The sequence below is a fragment of the Protomyctophum bolini genome, assembly GCF_963924005.1.
Source record: "Protomyctophum bolini genome assembly, chromosome: 23".
NCBI classification, from domain to species: domain Eukaryota; kingdom Metazoa; phylum Chordata; class Actinopteri; order Myctophiformes; family Myctophidae; genus Protomyctophum; species Protomyctophum bolini.
The window spans coordinates 15,884,398-15,905,532 of record NC_137884.1 but is presented as its reverse complement, the minus strand read 5'-3'; the positions used below and the strand labels follow the sequence as shown (position 1 = coordinate 15,905,532).

At 44.7% G+C, this 21,135-nt stretch overlaps 1 protein-coding gene across 7 annotated transcripts in view; it reads right to left on the bottom strand.

Annotated features, from left to right (window-relative positions):
• The window catches only part of usp15 (ubiquitin specific peptidase 15), a 55,519-nt gene that overhangs the window by 2,906 nt on the left and 31,478 nt on the right, over positions 1-21,135 (bottom strand). For 5 of the 7 annotated variants that reach the window (XM_080757212.1, XM_080757214.1, XM_080757216.1 and 2 more), the window contains 14 exons: positions 20,532-20,682; positions 18,411-18,584; positions 16,355-16,513; positions 15,273-15,497; positions 15,066-15,149; positions 12,218-12,312; positions 10,216-10,404; positions 9,033-9,154; positions 7,925-8,287; positions 7,291-7,379; positions 6,682-6,797; positions 6,235-6,384; positions 5,490-5,593; positions 188-276 (listed from right to left, as the gene is read on the bottom strand). In XM_080757212.1, coding sequence (XP_080613338.1) covers positions 188-276; positions 5,490-5,593; positions 6,235-6,384; positions 6,682-6,797; positions 7,291-7,379; positions 7,925-8,287; positions 9,033-9,154; positions 10,216-10,404; positions 12,218-12,312; positions 15,066-15,149; positions 15,273-15,497; positions 16,355-16,513; positions 18,411-18,584; positions 20,532-20,682 — 2,110 coding nt within the window. The remainder of the gene's footprint in view (positions 1-187; positions 277-5,489; positions 5,594-6,234; positions 6,385-6,681; positions 6,798-7,290; positions 7,380-7,924; positions 8,288-9,032; positions 9,155-10,215; positions 10,405-12,217; positions 12,313-15,065; positions 15,150-15,272; positions 15,498-16,354; positions 16,514-18,410; positions 18,585-20,531; positions 20,683-21,135) is intronic. The other 2 variants (XM_080757213.1, XM_080757218.1) reach the window with 1 other exon arrangement.

Here is a 21,135-nt window from a genome sequence, read left to right as displayed (position 1 = left end):
TATAAATATATTAAGATGATCGGGGATTGTGAGGTCACTTTGTCAGTCAACTTTTTTAAGAAAGTGTTTCCGGTTCATGGCTTTCAGAGTAAAAGCGATCACTACTCTGGCGACTACTCTGGCACCCCGGAGCTTCTATTTTGATGCACTTCCTGTACTAAATGTGTTAAGGAACAACACCACTCACCACGATCTGATCGTCGCTGGCCGGCGACACACTGCTGTCATCAAAGTTGTACCACTTGCCATCCTCCTTGTTCTTCGCGTATGCCGTGTCTGTGGGGCACATGGTAATATCATCAGTGCTATGGACAGATAAGTTGCTAACAGGGGGGGTGATAACTCAAAAACGACAACCTTCTTCTTTGTAATATGAAACTTTATATCCGTTGAACATAGCGTAAAACAACAACCTGGCCACTGCCATTGATTCATATAATAGACTGTCTGCTAAAGCCCGCGCATAGTGCAAAGCCCGCTGGGTAGTGGGATGTACCATAGTGACAGAACCGTAAGTACCATAATAGTAGAATGCACAAACAGAATATTTACAATCTCCCACTTTTCTTTTCTTTTTCCCTTTTTTTTTATAACAAAGAAACAAAGTCTATTATTAATGTCCATAGGCATGAAAGAACATAATGACCAAAAACAAAAATTACTGTTAAAAGAAAAAGAGTCTCTATTCCAGTTTCCATACTCCAACACTGAGTGCCTTTAGGAGCTGAAGTGCGGATGCACCTCGTTTTGTCAAGCAATCAGCTAGCTGCTCTCCTGTAGGTGCCCACAGTATCCGTTGGATTCTTTTGCTCTGAAGAAGTTCCTTGATACCACTTATTTCAATGCGGAGCCTTTTCTCTGTCACTGACTTAGTAGACTTGATGGCATCAGCAAGAGAGTGGTTATCAGTGACACACACTATTGGTAAGACATGCTGGGTAAGATGTCCAGTGGTTAGTTCTGCATGAAGGTCAGAAAGAGAAATGGCACTGTCAACAGCATCTGCGAGAGCGAGTGTTTCACCAGCAAGTGTGCTTCGGACGACTCTCCTGATCTTCTTTGACTGCCAATAAACAGGTGAGAATCTTCCTTCCTCACCCATCAGCACAATGAGATGTCCCCCTTGAGTGCCACCATCTGGAAGGTTTCCCAGTGAGGCATCACAGAACACTACTAGCTTTAGAGAGTTGTCTTTTCCTAGGTTCTGAAATTTCAGTGTCACTTTTTCTGATTTTAGCTTTCTCACCACCTTGTTTGTGTCATGTAAACTCTGTACAGTAGCATGTTTTATGTTAGCAGCAAGGACACAAGTATCAAACATAATATCAGGTCGACTTTGTCTGGCAACCCACAGAAGTTGACCTATCTTTGATCTAAGGTCATCGATTTCACTCTCAGTCAGGGGAGCATCACGGCTCATCGCTCTGGAGGTGTCCATGTGAATTGGCTGAAGATTCTGTATATAATGGTCTTGATGCATATAAGTTACTCCACTTTCAGTGACATACTCCATGCCTACATAGCGAAAACTGTCATGTTCTTCTCTGCCCACTTGGAAGGCAGTTTGCAGGTGAGGGATCACTGTTGTTGCGAAACTGTGTGAACCACCCCAGATAAAATCATCAACATGACAAGCAAGCACTCCAGACACATTACAATCATTATCCAACCAATAAAAAATGGCAGGGTCAACTTGTGACATCTTTCCTCCAGTTTGCAACATTGTTTCTTTAACTCTATTGTACCAGTACAGTGATGCATCATTTAGTCCATAAACACATTTATTCAGCTTCCACAGAGTTCCTTCACTCTTTGCTTCAGGTGGTGGACGGAGATAAATGTCTCGGGATAGCTCATTTCCTTGAAGGAATGCTGACTTAATGTCCATAGAGTGGGGTGTCCATTGGTTTTGACATATCACTGACATGAGTAGTCTAAGAGACTCTGAGGCACATGTTGGAGAGTCCTTTGGGAGGTCCTTTGTGTTTAGCTCTTCAAAACCTCTCGCCACTAGTCTTGCTTTTGGAACTATGCCGTCTGCTGTGTCTTTGAGTGTGCACACCCATCTTGTGGAAATACACTTTTGTCCCATATTTTTTACTTCATTGAACACTCCATGTTTTTCCCAGTTACTGATTTCAGTAAGTTTAGCTGATTCAAATGACACATCCTTTGTAACCAGTACATCATCGTGGTGTCTGTCAGGTGGCTGTTCCACCCTGTCCAATAGTTCAATCTGCAGTGTGTCAACCTGTGAAAGGTCAGCTGACCTGGTTGTGCCAGTGAGGCTAACTGGCTCAGTGTACTCCAGATTGTACCAGTTCTTGTTTTTTCCTGTTGCTTTTCCTGCTCGGCTGAGCACTTTTGCTGTGTGTGAAATTCCAGTGTCTCTTTCCACATACTTAATGAATTGACCTGCCTTTAGATTCTCACTGCAGTCTGTTCTTCTGATAGTAGGTTGTCGGTTGGATGGATCATTGGTCTGCTCAATGTTGTCTGTGTCATTATTAGAGTCCCCTGCAGCATTCTCTGTGTCAGGTACATCACTAGATTCAGTATCAGGTACATTTACAACATTGTTCATGTCACATTCTGCTGCATTATATTCTGTCTGACTTTCTTGGCTGTCACCTGACTTGTCAGTGTAGTGATCTTTGGCCTTGCGTAGTCTACAGTGATGCACCCGGACATAGGTGCCCCCATGTCTAACAAATATGACCACGCCGTCCCGTCCAATTACCACTCCAGGGCCTTTCCATTCATTGCAGTCCATTCTTTTGTAGTACACTTTGTCTCCAGTTTCGTAGTGTTCATCTGTGGGGCGAAGCTGTGTGCGTAGAGCTCTCCTGATTCTCTCAGAGCACTCTGCCTCAGTAAACGCTGTCCTTGCTTCATGCAATGCTGAAATGTGCTGTCCTACCCATTTACTTATTGTAGTGCCCTCCAGGGCAGGCGGTTTATCAACTAGCACAGAAGGTAGGTTTGGATTTTGCCCAAATACTAGCTGATATGGACTAAATCCATGTACATTGTGCATTGTATTCTTTGCCATGAGAGCCCAATCTAGGGCTGTTTTCCAATCACATCCACTGCTTTTCTTCACCTTTAACATTATCTCTGTAAGGGTCTGGTTATGCCTTTCACACAATCCATTACTCCATGGACTGTAGGCAGCAGTGGTTTTGGTTTCAATGTTAAAGTTCTCTGCCATGTCTCTCATTTCCTCATTGTTGAATTCTCCTCCGTTTTGCCGGGGCTCCATGAACACTCACCCAGGAATGAATAAAGTGCCTCACAATTTCACTGGATTTTTTTGTGGTCACAATACTACCAGCACTGAACCTGGTGAAATGATCAATCATGTGAAGGTACCACACATTAGGTTCTAGCTCATGCAGATCTAATGCCACAGTTTCATTGTAGGTTGAAGCCATTGGTAGACCAACTGATGGCTTTGGCTTGGGTTTGTTGTACCTGAGACATGTTTCGCAGCTGCTTACAATGTCATTCAAAATAGTAATGCTCTCATCATCATTACTTCCAGCACTAGTCAGTAATTTTTTAAGTTTATCAACTGAAGCATGTCCAAACTGCTTGTGAAGTTTCACCAAGGCTTTGTGTTTTTCATCTTTACTCATGTCATCTGTTATGGCCAGAACCTCATTAGCTTGGGGTTCATTCTCACAAGTGGCTGTGCAATCTCTGTCCACTATACTGACACAGTAGTGTCCAGAGGAGGTGATTTCAAGGGGCACAGGTTCATGAAACATTGTGGCTTTATCATTCTCAATGTCAAGCACAGCTTTTGCCCTCTTAAGTGATGCTTTGCTTAGTAGTAAAGGAATGTCCACTGGGACCACCTCAGTCTCTATATGGCACTTAGTTTGGCCTATCTTAGCTGGGACTTTCACCTTTTTTGTAGAATGAACAACTTGACCATCACCAAACTTGAAAGCTCTTCTACTCTGTGTACTTTCCATTTTATTCCTCTCACTCTTCTTCAGTGTATGAATGTAACTGTCCAACCATTTTTCACCACAGACTGTTCTGGTGCATGCAGTGTCAATTACAGCTGAACCCAAGGCCTCCACCATGAATATTTCAGCATCAGATATTGACTCTTTAGAAAACAAAGTAATGTTGCACTTTTCAATTTGATCTGCCTCTGAATTTTCTTCCGTCATTTTCACATGCTCAGCTTTGTGTGGGCAGTCCTTAGCCCAGTGGAACGTACTCTGACAAATAGCACATTTTGTTCTTTTTCCATACCTGTCCAGTGGGTTTGAGCCAGTCAATGGCGCCCTCGCATGGTTGGTTTGGGGATGGAATTTGCTCCCGTATTTACCGTCTTTCCTCTGATCAACATACAAAGCATGCTCGTCTTGTCGCACTTGAATTCCTCCACTGCTGCTCGTGGATAACACAGTCTTGTCTCCAAAAATCCTTTTTAGAGCTGACTTCATGCTTGCAAATGTAAGTGTTGAACACGCTGTAAGAGCAAGCTGCTTATCTTTAACATCCAGATCGGCTGTATCCAACAACTTAAATGCTAAAACAGTATCAGGAAGAGTCATGTCAAATTTTCGCATTTTGTTGTACCTCTGCTCGAAATGGACGATGTAATCCGCCATGGAAACGTCACGTTCTCTCCGAGTCTTGTCAAAGTCCGTGTATGCGTCGTAAGCCCGGTCTTTTTCTTCTTTTAGGAATACATTATCCAATGCCTCTACAAGTGTCTTCATCCCATCATCTTTGTTCAAATCGTCCGCAGGTATTTCCAACGCTGTATCTCTAGCTCTTCCCGTCAGTGAAAGAGCAACAGCTAAAGCCTGTTTCTTCGGATCCAGTTCAGTGACACGTTTCCACATTTCAACTTCATTTTTCCAGCTCTCATAAGACTTCTTTTCTTCAAACGCCGGTGGGACTCTGTAGTTAATGTTGTTAGCCATCCTCTGCTACCATTGATAACTCAAAAACGACAACCTTCTTCTTTGTAATATGAAACTTTATATCCGTTGAACATAGCGTAAAACAACAACCTGGCCACTGCCATTGATTCATATAATAGACTGTCTGCTAAAGCCCGCGCATAGTGCAAAGCCCGCTGGGTAGTGGGAGGTACCATAGTGACAGAACCGTAAGTACCATAATAGTAGAATGCACAAACAGAATATTTACAGGGGGTTCCATTTGTACACTCTCAGAGTTAACACACCCGTAAGGGTCCATTTGGAACGCCCTCAACGAACCCCAAGAGTCCCTGGACCCCACTTTCAGAACCACTGTCCTAGATTTATTTGAAATTACACACTGGTATCGTATCGGTACTCTGTATAGGCCGATACGCAAGTTATGGGTATCGGAACGGTATATGGCAACGGTACATCTCTAGTGTCCTGTAACCAAACATAGATCTACAAGCTCACAACGTGTCACGCTGCTGCGCTATTTTTAGCTTTAGTTTTAGGGTTAAAAATGGTGTGTCTTACAGTGGCCTCCTCCCATTCCTCCGTAGTGGTTGGACACAGCAATGAGGTCGTAGTGACAGGGCCCAGCGTTGGGGTTGATCAGGAACTCAGACATGTCCAGATCTCTGTAGAGAGAGGCGCACGCACGCGCACACACACACACACACACACACACACACACACACACACACACACACACGCACACACATACGCACGGATTAATGGTTGGAAACGAGCTGCTATTCTCTCCACTGCTTCCATAAACAATAACCACGGGCACCCAACGCAGATGTCATGTGACGCGGTTTGGTCTGTTCGGCCGATGAGAACGTCAAGATTTCATGAAACCGTATTAAACTGTAACATATTTCAAAGAACATGTAAGCAAACAAATCAGGAATCAGTCAAGTAGAGGAAAAAAATGCTCATATGAAACTCTATTCTGTGTGTGTGTGTGTGTGTGTGTGTGTGTGTGTGGAACACAACCACCCTAAAGACTAAGCATTGTGTATATTCCGGCACTATACTGGCATCGAGTAATCTTGGTACATAGAAATTGATCTATTGAAGATTCTGACTTTCAAATGTATCATTTTTGTTTTGATTGTATTGCTGTATTGTTCTTTCTGCTTTGGCAATGTAAACGTATGTTTTCTCATGCCAATAAAGCCCTTTGAATTGAAAATTGAATTGTGTGTGTGTGTGTGTGTGTGTGTGTGTGTGTGTGTGTGTGTGTGTGTGTGTGTGTGTGTGTGTGTGTGTGTACCTGAGGGGGAAGTCTACCAGGGAGTCCAGCTTGTCTCTCATGTAGCGGCTGTAGGAGAAGCGTTTCAGATGGACCACCAGCACCGGGGGCAGAGACCACAGGTCCAGTTTCTTGGAAGCCTGCTGGTGCTGCTTACAGTTTGGACAGTACCTGGAACACACACACACACACATCGACTGGGTAACACAGTCTGTTCCAGCTGCAGTGGGAGCGTGGGTCACTGAGATTTACCCAGAATAAAGACGTCTTAGTTCCTTTCTTGATCTGAATTATGACTTTACTACAGGTTTTTATTGATGAGCCGAGTGAATTCCCCACTCTGGGATTACTAGGCTCGGGCGATGATAATTACGCTTTATGTTGCGATGAAGCATGGGTGTGACGTCATGGTATTGCTGCAGTAACGGAGGAAGCCATATTGGACATTGTGGGGTGAGTGAGTCTCACCATGGGTCCTCCACACCCAGCTTCTCCTTGGTGGTGAACAGTTCGATGCAGTCCTTGAGCTTAAAGAAGGCCTTCTTCTGGGGCTTGTACTCCATGCTCTCGTGTTTCTCAAAGTCCTGTGTAGTTGGCGGTGACAGGGAGAGAAGACACTGAGTCCGAGAAATGTTTGAGGGGAGCAATTCATTGGCATAACAACGTTAAGGGATGAAAGCAAAACATTAAAAAGAATAATCCTAACACCAAATGCTAATATAACGCTAATATATAAGCCTGGTCATTTTTGCAAGGGGTAAAGGAAAATATACACAATTTAGGAAATTGATCTACCATTGAACCCAATCAATTACTTGATGGTGTGATGCCTGATGACATAATGTAATCACATTCCCATCTATTTAAAAGCTGTTTGGCACCCTGTTTATGTTCACATTAGCTTCTTTCATGCCACAGGTTGTTGGCAACATGGAAGAGACAATGTATGACGTAACCTAAGATTTCCACGGATCCTCGGGGCAGCCACTGATGGTGGTCAACTTTTCACAGAGACACATTCGTTCTGCTAGAATACAATAATTTGTACTAAAGAAATTTCTAGGTTTGTGACGTTACCTCCACGATACTCTCGTCAAAGTATTTCTTCTTGAACTCGGGCTCCCAGTCCAGGGAGAGGTAGGAGCGGTCTGTGAATACAACACAATCTGTCAATACACAAAGAGGAGTCATGTCATTCATTATCCATTCATCTGCTTGCTTGATTGCATTTTGTGTTTAAATGCACAGTAATCATTTGATTAGACCTGGATTAAAAAAGGACAAAACCACCATCATTAAGCTATTGTATTTTCATATACGGTATCGTACAAACACATGGCGACCTTTTAAAATGTCTGGTTTGTTCATGTTTTTCTCCAATAGACCAGTTATTTGTACATACGGCGTCCAAAGCCGTTCCATTTTTATTGTTATTTTAAAAACATTTAAAAATGGTGAAAATAGCTTAGATGCGCTCTTCTATGATGAACTACGGCATTCATTTACAAAAAAAAACATTAAATGACTTCTATTCTATCAATTGTGACGTCTCCTAAATTGTGATCTTGTATATCTGCTATTTTCAAATAGCCAGGCTTAAAGTGCTCATGTGACCTGGTCGCTTCTTTTGGGCTTGTTTTCATAGACCTCGTCGCTTAAGTTATTTCTCCCGCTAAATATGGCAACAGTGGTCTGTTGGCGCTGTGCTCACCGCTGAGTCGGAGGTGTGCCTCGTCGAATCGGATCTGCCGGGTGTCCTCCTGGATGAGGGTGAAGTCCGTCTTGCCCATGTTGTTGAACTGGAATGTGAAGAGGCGTGTCTTGCCGTGGTTGGTGCCGCTGGCCGACTGGTCTTGGCGGTGGGAGGGGGTGGAGGGGGTGCCCCCCGACGTGGTGGTGGTGGTGGTGGAGGGGGTGGGGGTGGAGTTCTGGGGGTCCCCGCCCACCACTACCACGCCGTTCTCCAGCTCGTTGTCCCCGCCCACAGAGTCCTCCGATTGGCTGTTGTCGTTCTCCGAGGGCAGCTCCTGGTCCTGGCTCGACTCGTCGTCCTGCTCGTCTGTCTCCATCTCGCCTGGAAGACAAGAGACACGTCCTTAGATTCCGCTGTCTTTATGGACACAGGGAGAACAGTGTAGGAGGGACAGACAGTAGGACAGCTGAGAGGGAGAACAGTGTAGGAGGGACAGACAGTAGGACAGCTGAGAGGGAGAACAGGGTAGGAGGGACAGACAGTAGGACAGCTGAGAGGGAGACAGTGTAGGAGGGACAGACAGTAGGACAGCTGATAGGGAGAACAGTGTAGGAGGGACAGACAGTAGGACAGCTGAGAGGGAGACAGTGTAGGAGAGACAACATTCGATGTTATTTTCCTGTGGGACGTCATCGAAAATGTTCACCCCAATTTTAGCCGACGAGACAGACAATTTAAAAACGTGAATAACTCTTGAACTAAATAATTCCGTCCAATTCTAAGAAAAGATGTGTTAGACGGCCCATCGCGGTCTCGTCGCTAGTCGCGTTAGAATTAATCATACTTCCCGTTGTTGTCGATCGCATCGAGAGTTTTGGATACATCAAGCTACTTCAGCCACATCCGGGATAGCATCCGGTCCGTCGCTAAATGTGCACCACTGCTTTAAAATCGCTGGGCGCTCGGATTTAATGGATTAAATAGCCCCGGGCGTTCGGGGTGTTAAACTGGGTTTTGGTCGTGAAATGTGCCTGGTAATTAAATACCAATATATTTAGTAAATAGGCATGGGCCATTCAAGTGTATGTGTGTGTGTGTGTGTGCGCGAGCATACGTGTGTACTCACTAGGTGAGCCCTCCTCCAGCACACCATTGGTAGTGTTACCGTTGACAGCGTGTTGTTTGGAGGTGGGCGTCTCCTCACACTCCTCAGACTCCACCTCCTCCACAGAGGAGCGCACGAACCGGCTGCAAAACATCAAACATCTCACGTCAATGTACAATGTAAGCATTTAGCACCTTTAGACCTTCATCTAGACTCTAGAGTGACTTTACAATAAGCAAGGTTAACACATACTGTACATCAAATGCAGATACAGTGTTAGCGGCAGATTTGGTCTGGCACCGCTCAGTACCCTCCGAAGTAGTGAAGGACCAATAAGAGCACAGTATGCAAATATGGGGCAGTTTTATCAGCAGAGGCATGGAAAGTCAGGTCCAGACAGAGATTCCTAATATCTATGCAGTGACAGTATTCTGGCCATGCCAGGCTAAGACAGTGTAGCGCCTCAGTAATCTAGGAGTTACTACTATCTTTGCCAAATCTTTCTGTGATAGGAACTTTTTGATAGTTTGTTTTTGCGTTAACCACTTGAACCCTAGACTCCTTATTCTGTAGGGAGCATTAGCCAGAAATAGTGGTAGTTTTCTGAAAAACCTCACAAAAATATATAACAATAATATGTTACTATATAATGTCTGTCGGGTGGAAACCTCATATGTCCAAATCTGTAACTTTTTAGGAGTCAAATTTAAAAAAATCAGTCCCGTCTGAAGTGAGTGGTGCTGTGCTGTACTGTACTTGTGCTGTACTTGTACTGTACTTCCTCCCTGGCCTGTGTGTGTCTGTGTGTTAGGCTGTGCAACAGTGACACTTGGTGGTGAACAAATGCTATAACGCTATTTTCAAGCTCGGGCAGGGGCACAAGGACAGACGGACCCAGGGACACAGCCTCCAAAAGCAAAGGTAGCAGATCTACAAGCTCGAAACGTGCCGATTCACGTCACATTCCAAGCTTGTAGATCTGCTACTTTTGATGGTTTTGTGTGACACTGTGGTATGACCAAGTAGGGACGTCAATTCACGGAAAACCCCAAAAAGTTAGAATATGGTTTCTGCCCAACAACAGCGATGCATAGCAACAACTCAAATGACACGGAGACATTCCCAGCTTGAAAGGTATAACAACGTAGTAGTAACAGGTCTTAATAAACCATAACCAATAAAAGGGCGCGGGGGGTCTTCTCACCAGAGGCGCAGGAGCAGCATGTTGTACAGCTTGTCCTCGCTGAGGGTTCGGGGCACGGTGACCAGGAAGGGCTGTCCGAACAGAGGCGTGCTGGTGTGGTTGTAGCCAGACTGCTTGTACTTCTCCCTCATGTGCACCGGGATCACCACGTGTTCCGAGTCCTCCTGCCGGTTCACAGACACCTCAAACCTGGGGACGGATGGTGAAGAAGAGAGACCCACTGGTTAGACCAGCCAGCGCTGCTCAAAACCTTTGCGTCAAGGACACACAAATTAATGTATTTGGCCCGCGCACCCCCGTCTGAACAGATTAAGCGCCAGGGACCCCCTTACAAAACTTTCTTTCTTTGGAGCGGAACGGAAGCATGAGTAAACTATAAAGTGGAAGTGGAGCCTCCACCCCACTTCTGTTTTGTCTTTACAGTCACACAAATGTATCCTAATACAAATCAAAATATTCAACGCATATACAGCTCCATCTCAGTGAATTAGAATATTGTGTAAAAGTAAATTTTCTTCCGTAATGTAATTAAAAAAATCTCAATTCATTGTGCATAAAGTGAAGTATTTAAAAACCTATTTTCGTTTTAATCTTGATGATTATGGCGTGCAGGCAGCTCATGAAAATCAAAAAATCCCCACCACTAAAAAACAATGTTTTTTTTATTGAAAAATGTCGACCATCTGAAAAGCATATTAATGTATGTAGTTGCATGGAGGTGATCAGCCTGTGGCACTGTTGAGGTGTTATGTAAGCCCAGGTTTGCTTTGATAACAGCCGTAAATTAATTTGTATTGTTCAGTCATGTGTCTCACACCTTCCTGACAATACAACCTAGATTCTCTGTTGGGTTCAGGTCAGGCCAGTTGGCTGGTCAGTTAAGCACAGTAATACCATGGTCAGTACGTACACCAGTTCTCTCTCTCTCTCTCTCTCTCTCTCTGAGATGGAGGTTCTGGCTCTTTGCATACAATAAACTCATGTGGACCAACATCTGTAAACGCCCTGGACAAACTTGATCTCAAAGCACTGCTACCGCGAGCTCGCATACTACCAAGCTACGCCCTGGAAACCCCCAAGTCAAACACCAAATGTCTTGATAGGAGCTTTCTCCACTCTGCTATAACAACATGGAACAACCTTCCTCCTGTGGTTGTTGGAGACATTACATCAAGTAGCGTTCATTCCTTTAAGAAGAGTCTGAACAAACTCCTCCGCAGTATGTGACTGTAATCTCACAAATCTCATGGACATTTAATCATCCAACATTTAGTTTATCTATAAACTGACTGAGTAGGTTCTTTTACCAGCTGCTATGCAAAAGGCAGGGCTGAGTCTATAATCGATGTGCAAGCTAGTGCGCTAGTGCAGCTGTTTTTTTCATTGGCAGCCTCGTCTCTAGGCAACCACACACATTTTGCTCTCAGCCAATGGGATATAGCATTGCAGCCAATGGGATGGCAACAACCTAACCTGCTGTCCTGTTCCTGCTGTGCACGCCAACTATTATTGCACTCCAACACCGTTTGTGTGCAGCAGCAGACACGTGTCTGTGTGTGTGTGTGTGTGTGTGTGTGTGTGTGTCCACGTGCTGTGTGTGTGTGTGTGTGTGTGTCTGTGTGTGTGTCTGCATATTTCCACGTGCTGTGCGTGTGTGTGTGTGTGTGTGTGTGTGCTTGCGTGTGAGTCAATCATCGATGTGCGAGCTAGTCTTCTAGTTGAGAAACCGATGTGCTGTTTCTTTGTGTGTGTGTGTGTGTGAACGAAATACATTTATGATGTATTTATATCAGCGAGGTCACGAGGTGCCATCGCTGATTACCCTAAACAAACAAACAATCCGTAGACTTGGCCCGGGCGGTTAGCTCAATCCATAGACTTTGCTGGCCTATGAGGGAATTTCGGAAAGTCATGGATTGGAGGGGCTAGCAGCTAGCGCACCTCAAAAACACAATAATAAAATAAAATGGACAGCTGACAGAAGTGTGACAGGCCCACTCACACATAGATGTCGTCGCGCTCCATGATGCTGCTCAGGTTCTCGTTGGTCTGAAAGATGCGGTGGAAGCGATGGTTGTAGATGTCCGTCACGATCATCTGGACAGCAGAGGGAGAAGACCATCACATACAGTACAGGTATAGTACAGGTACAGTACAGGCTCATACATACTGGACAGCAGAGGGAGAAGACCATCACATACAGTACAGGTATAGTACAGGTACAGTACAGGCTCATACATACTGGACAGCAGAGGGAGAAGACCATCACATACAGTACAGGCTCATACATACTCCACTTATCACCTTCACCTATAGAGCACCGAAGTCTGACATCAATATCGGTAGAGGGCGCTAAGTCCAAGTCCACGGGTTCATGTACTTTTTATTGTCTCCACCAGGCCGAAGGCATGGGGAGAGATTATGTTTTGCAGTCCATCCGCGCGCGCGCGCGCACGCACGCACGCGTGCGTGTGTGTGTGTGTGTGTGTGTGTGTGTGTGTGTCCGTCTGTGTACAGCTAATCTCCGGCACCGTTAATAAAATCCCGGTCGATGCCAAATTTTGCACACACACTACCTGGATGCCAACGATGAACCTTGCCCCAAATTTCCCAGAACGGCATGTTATAACGCCACCAGAAGGCCGACTTTTGAAAAACAGTTTTTTTTATATTACTCCCCCAGAAGTACACAATGCAGCCACCAGATGGTGTTGCTGGCGGCGAATGAGTTAATCTTCTACACAATCGTATATATGTAGTGTCAGCTTGGGCTGGAAAAGCTTTTGAAGAGCCATGCATTAGACGCGAGCATGTAAATGTACTGTCTGCAACAGCAGAACTAAGGATTATCCACTGATTAAAGTATCAGTGGACCATGGGGGATTCAGGATGTGCACACTGTCCAGGACAATGTGCTCTGGGAGACAATGCTTTGGCTGTAGTTCAGCCCTGGGGAGGATCTTGGTGATGTCATTGGGAGAGACATACGGACGATAACCCAGGCTCCATGCATCTATCTAAGAACGTCTCGGTAGAACCCCAGTGGTATAGTTCCATGTTCAACCAACATTTATCTTATTTATTGCTAAGATTAGTTACATGTGAAGCACTTCATCAGTTACATCATGCAGACATGCACTGTATGCGTCTCCTTCTCTATTCCCTTGTCTTTATGCTCTTCCTTAAGGACAATGGATGAGCCTTTTGGACAATTAAAAATATCACCCACCACGTGTAATGTGATGTGACTTTCAAGATTGAATCTGATTCTAGTTTGATAGTATTTGATGTAAACTGTGTTAGTTTTTAACAATTTGTGTCATTTGTCATTTGTGTTTGTCAATGTCTGTCGATTTGAGTAGTGGAAATAATGGCTTTTAAAAAACGGAAGAAAATTGAATTACTTTAATCATGTCTACAACATTTGAAAAAACAACATGTTTCGACTAGAACTGGTCTTCATCAAGGCTGATACATGTTGGCTTTTAAGATTTTTTGGACATGATGATAAAATCCTCCTATTGTTTAAGTTTTGGTTTCTGTTCATCCTAAAAGTAACAATCTTAAAAACGTTTTTAACTCAACTTTTATCTCCAACACCTGGTTGATCTCTCTGTCTAAGTGTGCTGTTTTAATTTACTCAATTATCTTTTTGACCGATGTATGTTGGTTGCAAGCAATTAAATAAACAGAAGCCACCTCTATTTTAATGCAGAGAGAAAGACAGTACAACTCTCTTTAACCACTTAAGACCGATATTGCTGTTGAAACTTCTTATCTCCATATTTATACTATGCTTTGCTCTTTTTTTAATTTGAATCATAAGCAGTAACGGTTTTAGATATACTGTATGAGGTTTCTACCCGACCCCAGGGCTCTATAGCAGATCTGCTACTATATCCCTCTACACCAAACAACCTCGCCGAAAATAGTCGGCCTACAAGCTTGCAACACAATGTGTTTGTGAGCATTGTAGATCTGGTATTTTCTGCATAATGTTCGGCACCAAAAACAGGGCCGCTAGTGTGGTCCACACGTACCCCCGGCATCCCTATTTTGGGCAGGTTCTCAAAAAAGATGAACCTTGTACGAGCGAGGAAAGTGTTAAAACATCCACACGGAAAGCTGCTGACAGCTGGGAAAGGGAATAGGCTGTCTTGCTCAGCAGTACAACCATGTGACAGCTAATAGGAATGCAGCAGAGATATCGACTCAAAGTGTCTCATTTAATTGTCTTTCATTTTTTACCTTCTCAGCAGAGCAGAGTGAGGTACACAGGGTCTGTTCAGGTAGCTCTCCACCAAACGGACTACTACAGCTATTGCTAACGCAAACTGTCGGCCGACGGCACATTGTTGTGCGCATGCTTCCGAGGAACCAGTCCATACCGGAAGCTGAGGCAAAACAAAAACACAGAGCATGTTTGCGCTAGTCGTATTCAGACTAGAGTACTGCTTTGGAGTTGATTGGTATATAGGAATTGAGAATATGATATCTAGTTCAAATGTGCGACGGCCCGGGCAATGGCTCATCTAGGCTTGCTCCTGCCCTGCACCAGAAGCAGACAAGAGGTCTTTCTCTACGGAATACCTCAATCCCTCCTCTCCACCACCCCTGTAGTTGTCGGTAGCCGACCGAGCAGGTTTGGTCGGCTTCCACCGCGTCTCTACAACTTACGACCCGAACTGGTGCACGCCGTCCATTTGACAGACACAGATTTTCGGCCACAGATGCTTTCCAACGATTGTGGAGTGCTGCCTTTACCTTCTCAGCAGCCACCCCAGACGGAGAACAGAGTGAGGTACATACACACACACACACGCACACACACACACACACACGTCTCTTACCTTCTCAGCAGCCACCTCAGACAGAACAGAGAGCGAGGTACACAGGTCTGAGATGTAGCCCACCTTGGGCACTGTCAGCTTGTACTGAAACACAAGACACACACACACAGGCGCACACGTTAGCTTAAAGGGGAGTAAAGGAGGTATGATCGAAGAGGCTAGCCCAAGTTATTTTCAAGGACATAAAGGGGTCCAGGGACAACCTACCTGCGTGGGTTTAACGAGGGGGTCCAGGCGCACCAGGTAGACCTCCAGCGTGCGCTCCTTCTTCATGGGCAGCGGCAGGGTGAGGTAGCAGAACGGGTCAAAGGTCACGGACACCTTGGCGCAGACGGGACAGACCAGCGTGGACTTGAAGAGGCCGTGGAAGATGTCCACGATGATGGAGTTGTTGCGCTTCAGGTGGTTCTGCCACGCCTCCTCCGCCACCACCTGGGGAGGAGCAGAGCCATAGAGGCAGACAGAGTTACGACAACTCCGTTCACTTCATGGGGCCAGTATTCTACATATAGACTTCTATTGGCGTATAGTGACAAAGGCCTGAAACCAGAGGTTTACGGAATGCACTGGAGTCTATAGGCACGAGCGAGTTATATGAACCACGTGACCGGCTGTTCTGCCCCCTCCAACTCTGTCTTACTCTATGGCTCTGGGGAGGAGGAAGAGGAACAGCCACGCCCGTGTTAAAGTCGGTGGACTGGAAACGTTTTTTTACTTAAAGGACCACTTCACCACTTTTCAACCTATCTTCATATAATAGGTCCTCACTAATAATCATGAAGAAATGGTGCAAAAAGTCTGTGTCTCATAGGAGGGCTGTGGGCAGTTCAGAATCCGTCTTCCAGTGACATCATCGATGGGGAATACAAGCTAATAGAAACTGCAGGCTTTCTAGTCCTGAAAAGTTGCAATGCGAAAATGGAATGCGAAATCTAATCTGCCTAATGATGTCACTGGAAGACGGTTTCTAAACTGCCCACAGCCCTCTTATGAGACACAGACCGAGTAGAAAAAAATTGTGCCATTTTATCATGATTATTAGTGAGGACCTATTATATGAAGATAGGTTGTAAAGTGGTGAAGTGGTCCTTTAAGTAAAAGTATAAATACTGCGACGTCAAACTACTCAGTAAAAGTCCGGAATTCAACATGGAATTCAAATGGCCGAAACGTATATATAGGGCTAAAGTGGTTACTATGTAGGATGACGCATTTTTATTCAAAAAACATAAAGATTTGCTGTCAAAATTAACACTGCACCACAAAAAAAAAGAAGAACAACAGAACACCTTGTCAGGCCTGCCGTCTGCGTCAGTCAGCTGGATGTAGGGTTTCTGGCGGATCCGGTTCAGGTCTTCATGCAGACCGTCTAGGAGGAAGGCCAACAGCTCGTGAGAGTCCTGCTGCTGGTAGCCTGAGAACTGTGGGGCGAAGCGGCCCACCTGGGTCTGTATGGGGGGGAGAGCACACACACACACACACACACACACACACCTTTAAAACCGCCATAAAAGAGCACCCGTCTGTGGTTGTCTGCAATGGGCTCTATGCACACACGCCATTTTGGAATGAACTTGGGCCCCTACTTTTTCCTTCACAGGTGTTACCGCTGAAGGCTCTGTTCCATTCTGGTCAAACAGAGTCAGGGTGCTGCTATTGTGCCTGTTGGCTCACTGAAAACACTCCAGTGGGTCTAGTGTAGCAAAGTGTCCTTGAGTGGGTTCCCCTTACGTGTGTGTGCAACTCTGAGTGTACAAATGTACACTCAGAGTTGCACACACGTAAATTCAATGTTCCATTGAATTTAAAAACTTTGAGAACCACTGCACAATAAACGGAACAGAGCCTTAATTACAATCATCGGTATTCGGTAACACATATGAAGGACGTAGGGAAGCGGCCCGGAACTAGGAAGTTATTCTGTCTCTGCTAAGCTTGCCAAAATAAATGACCCCCCCCCCCCACAGTTTATCTGTAAATGTACTTTTACTTATTGGTGATCTCTTGTATAGTATTGTATATATTTTATTGTCTTGATGAATTGAATACACAGGACCACAATGGAAACAAGTCATACACCTGTGACTGTCTGGCGCACACACCTGCTACCGTAGCAATTGAAGCTCAAAACGAGATTGAATACCAACCGAAGAGTATTGGTAAAACATTTTGGGGGCGCTACCCAATACCCATACGGTTAGCTGTGTTGCTCATTCCATAACAACAATAAATCTTTTATTTATGAAATGACAGTCTAAGAAGTTCTCCATATTGTTTTGAGAGATCACACAAACTATACAAGACAGCCCACTTTAACAATGACAGACAATACACAGGTATATTTAGCTGATCTCGTACGGTTCCAGAAACAGAAGAGCGGCATGGTATTCTACAGTTACATTAAGAATTAGGCTCTGTCAGTATCCCTCTCCTTCCTGGCAGATTGTTTTCAAGGACACACACGGCTCACTAAAAGAGCAGGATTGAGACTGGGGACAAATACATTATATATACATTATGATGCTCATACATACATAGGTGAACGCATAGGTGAACTCGGTCAAAGCTGTTCCTTGGAGTGGTTGCGCCACTCAAAAATAAAACATTCTGTGATCACCAGCTAAAAGGTTAAAAGTAAAACACAAAGGGCGTCTTAAAAGTCCAGCTAGGCAAATGCCTTGCTAAAAAGGAAGGTCTTTAGTCCCTTTTTAAAAGCATCCACGGACTGTGGTGCTCTCTGGGAGGGCATTCCACAGCTGAGGAGAAGCAGAAGTCCCGGTCCCCCATGGGTGCAGAGTTTTGTCTTTGTGCTTTTGGGTGAGTTTGATGTACCAGAGCGGAGGGAGCGGGTGGGGGTGCAACTAGTCATTGGTTAGACCAGTCATTAGTCCTACTACCTATCACCAATCTTAATCCGGTCGTGTTAACGCACCCCTCACCAACCTTAATCCAGTCGGACCAATGCTCCTTTGAACCAATGACATGTCGAACCAAAGGATGCCTCCCACGGGGGGTAGCTGGGGGTTCAATGAGTTCCTTTAATTAGGGGGGGGGTCGCTACTTGCTACCTTGCGGTTACAATTTTAACGCTTCTGATGATGTTTAAAGTTACGAGCCAGATTAACTTTAGGACAATTTGCTTCCGGTTCATTTTGGGGCTGAATCCTGTCGGCACATACGTTGCAGCACCGGAGTCAATGGTGGCAGCAACAGCAGAGTTTCCCAAGGGAGTTGGGTTGGAACATATTGAGAGGTGATAGCTAATGGTAAGCATTTATTTTGTAGATCGGTCACAAATTTCACATGTTACCTTGAAGGGTCTGTGGATGACGTAGCTGTATTTACCTTGAAAGGTCTGGGGGTGACGTAGCTGTATTTCCCCGACCACACCTGCTTGGTGAGCTCAGCGTAGGCCCTGGCGATCTCTCCCTTCATGCCCAGAGGGTTGTCCTCGTTCATCTCCTCCACATATTTGTCTTTGAGGAAGAACTCAATCAGCGGAGGGATGTTACTGAGACACTGTGGGAAAAGACACAGAAATGAAACGTGAGGAGGGATGTTACTGAGACACTGTGTGATCGATATACTCTACATCGAGTATATCGTCTATAGTAGTCGTCCGTGAACCTTGAACGATCCATTTCCACACTCGCAAGTGTTCCAAATTAATTCTCGGTACATTTCCGGGCCTGCCACGCATCAGGACAACAATTCATGGTCTTGGCCAGCAACGCTATTAATAATGATAATCCTGTTAATGCACAAGGAGCAGAAATCCCTATCTTTACCCCCTAGCTCAACACTGTCAACTAATACTGTGGCTATAGGAAACTGCAAAGTCAATCCCTGCAGTGGTGTTAATGAATAATTAAAAAAATAATTGTGCATACCTAAGTTGGAGGCACTGCAGTTGAGAGTGTTATAACGTTTCTTTGAACTCTCTCCTTCAGATAGATGGTGTCTTTTTTTTGCATAATACTTAGTCACTCATACAAGAGGGTTGCATAAAAGTAGCCGATCTACAAGCTTAATTTTGAAACAAATTTAGAGTGTAAAATATTAAATATGGCTATAAGATGGGGGGGGGGGGGGGGGGGGGTTGAAGACAAAATCCTTTTTTGGTATTTTTTTTTTATCACCACTACGTTTTTCAGAAAACGGATGTAGAAGAAATGTTTTGAATCGGCCGAGTCAGGTTTTAACCATTGGCCGCCAGGATTAATTGATTTGCTGTAATTCACGCCAGGATTTCCCCCCATTTTACCCGAATTTTGAAGAGCCAAATCCGCGACCGGATGTAACTTTTTTACTTACACTGTGTGTGGTGTCGGACCATATCCTCATCTACCGCTTGGCGATGACAAAGGATTACCGCGACGATTACAGTGCTGGCTATCGGCCGTGGAATAAATGACCAGAAATGCCATCTGGGACAAGGAATTGGAGATAAAAGCGATGGAAAGAAACAGATAACTGTACAGTGGGTACAGTAGAGGGACCCCCACACGGTAACTCTGTCATTTCTCAACCGTTTCGGACGCGGGGCGGCTTGTCGGAATCGGGCCGGCACCCTGGGTGCGTTCCTGTTGGTCTGGTACTCCCTTCCCCCCCACCCCCACACGAAGTTGCACCACTCACTTCACACGTGTGATCTTTTTTATTGTATTTTATTGTCTTTTTGCCATAAAGCACTTTGCGCTGCATTTTATGACATGAAAGATGCTATATCGATAAAGTTTATTATTATATAATAAACTAGGGAGATAATTCAAACCCGACAGGGTGTTTAACCACCGAGGCGAAGCGGAGGTCAGGACAGGAAATGACATCGCCAGATTCGCTCTATTTGGTCAAAATCGGCATAATGGTGAAGTTACCGCCACCATCAGGACTGGGTATAATACTATAGGATTACTGTGTTAGAATGAGATATAGTGTGTTGTGTATGTCACGGATTTTCTATTGGCCTTCTTCAGCGTAAATCATCATGATCATGATTTACGCTGAAGAAGGCAGTTTGCTGCTGGGGGGAAACAAAATAAAGCTTTAATCCTCCCAGGATACTACGTGAGTGCTGGTATTCTTTTCTATAGACCATAAGAGGGTTAATGCATAAATTAATAAATTGACCCAAAACACAACAAAACGAGGTATTTCCTAACTTACGGCAATGCAAGCATTCCATAAGTGTCGTGCTGGCCGGCATCTGCCCAGTGGAAAACAAGGAAGTGAGTTGATCAAATATAATCCATTTTCGGGTACCGCTTCATCTATTTCTCACTCAAATGTTTTCCAAAAACATTTTTGAGAGATGTTTAGCTGTCAGAATCAAGCATTCAACCAGGCCGTGTAATATTTATTAATTGCCATACAACTACGGCAATGGCAATTATCCGTGTGACATTTACTCGTCAAGTGAACGGCCATGATGGCGGACAGCCCAGAAAGCAGTGTGGGATCCAGTACCTGTACAGCAGAGTTCATGAAGCAGGTGTTGCCCAGGTTGGACAGCCCACACAGGCCTGAGCGCTCGCTCTGTCGTCCCTGGTCCGTGTTGTAGTCGTAGTTGTTGGTGTACGGGTGGTATGACGGAAGACTGTAGCTGGAGTTCTTCACACTGTATTGAACAAACCGCACACACACACACACACACACACACACACACACACACACACACACACACACACACACACACACACACACACACACACACACACACACACACACACACACACACACACACACACACACACACACACACCATACTTGTGAGGACATGGAAACTTTAGGATGGCATTGAAAATAGCTCAACAGTATTTTGTTTTTGTTAATGAACAAACATTCAACACGTGCACAACAATTGATTCAGTTGAACATGATCTCATTTAATCATGCCGGATTTAGCTAGAAGCAAATGTCCACCCGTAGTCCCACAGATAAAAACATGAGAAAAACTTCAAATATATTAGAAAATTACAAGTAGATCAGCTATATTTCGGTGTGTTGCATCATCCACCACACAAATTAGTTTAACATAGGGAAAACTTAAGTATAAATTATGTTTAACTCT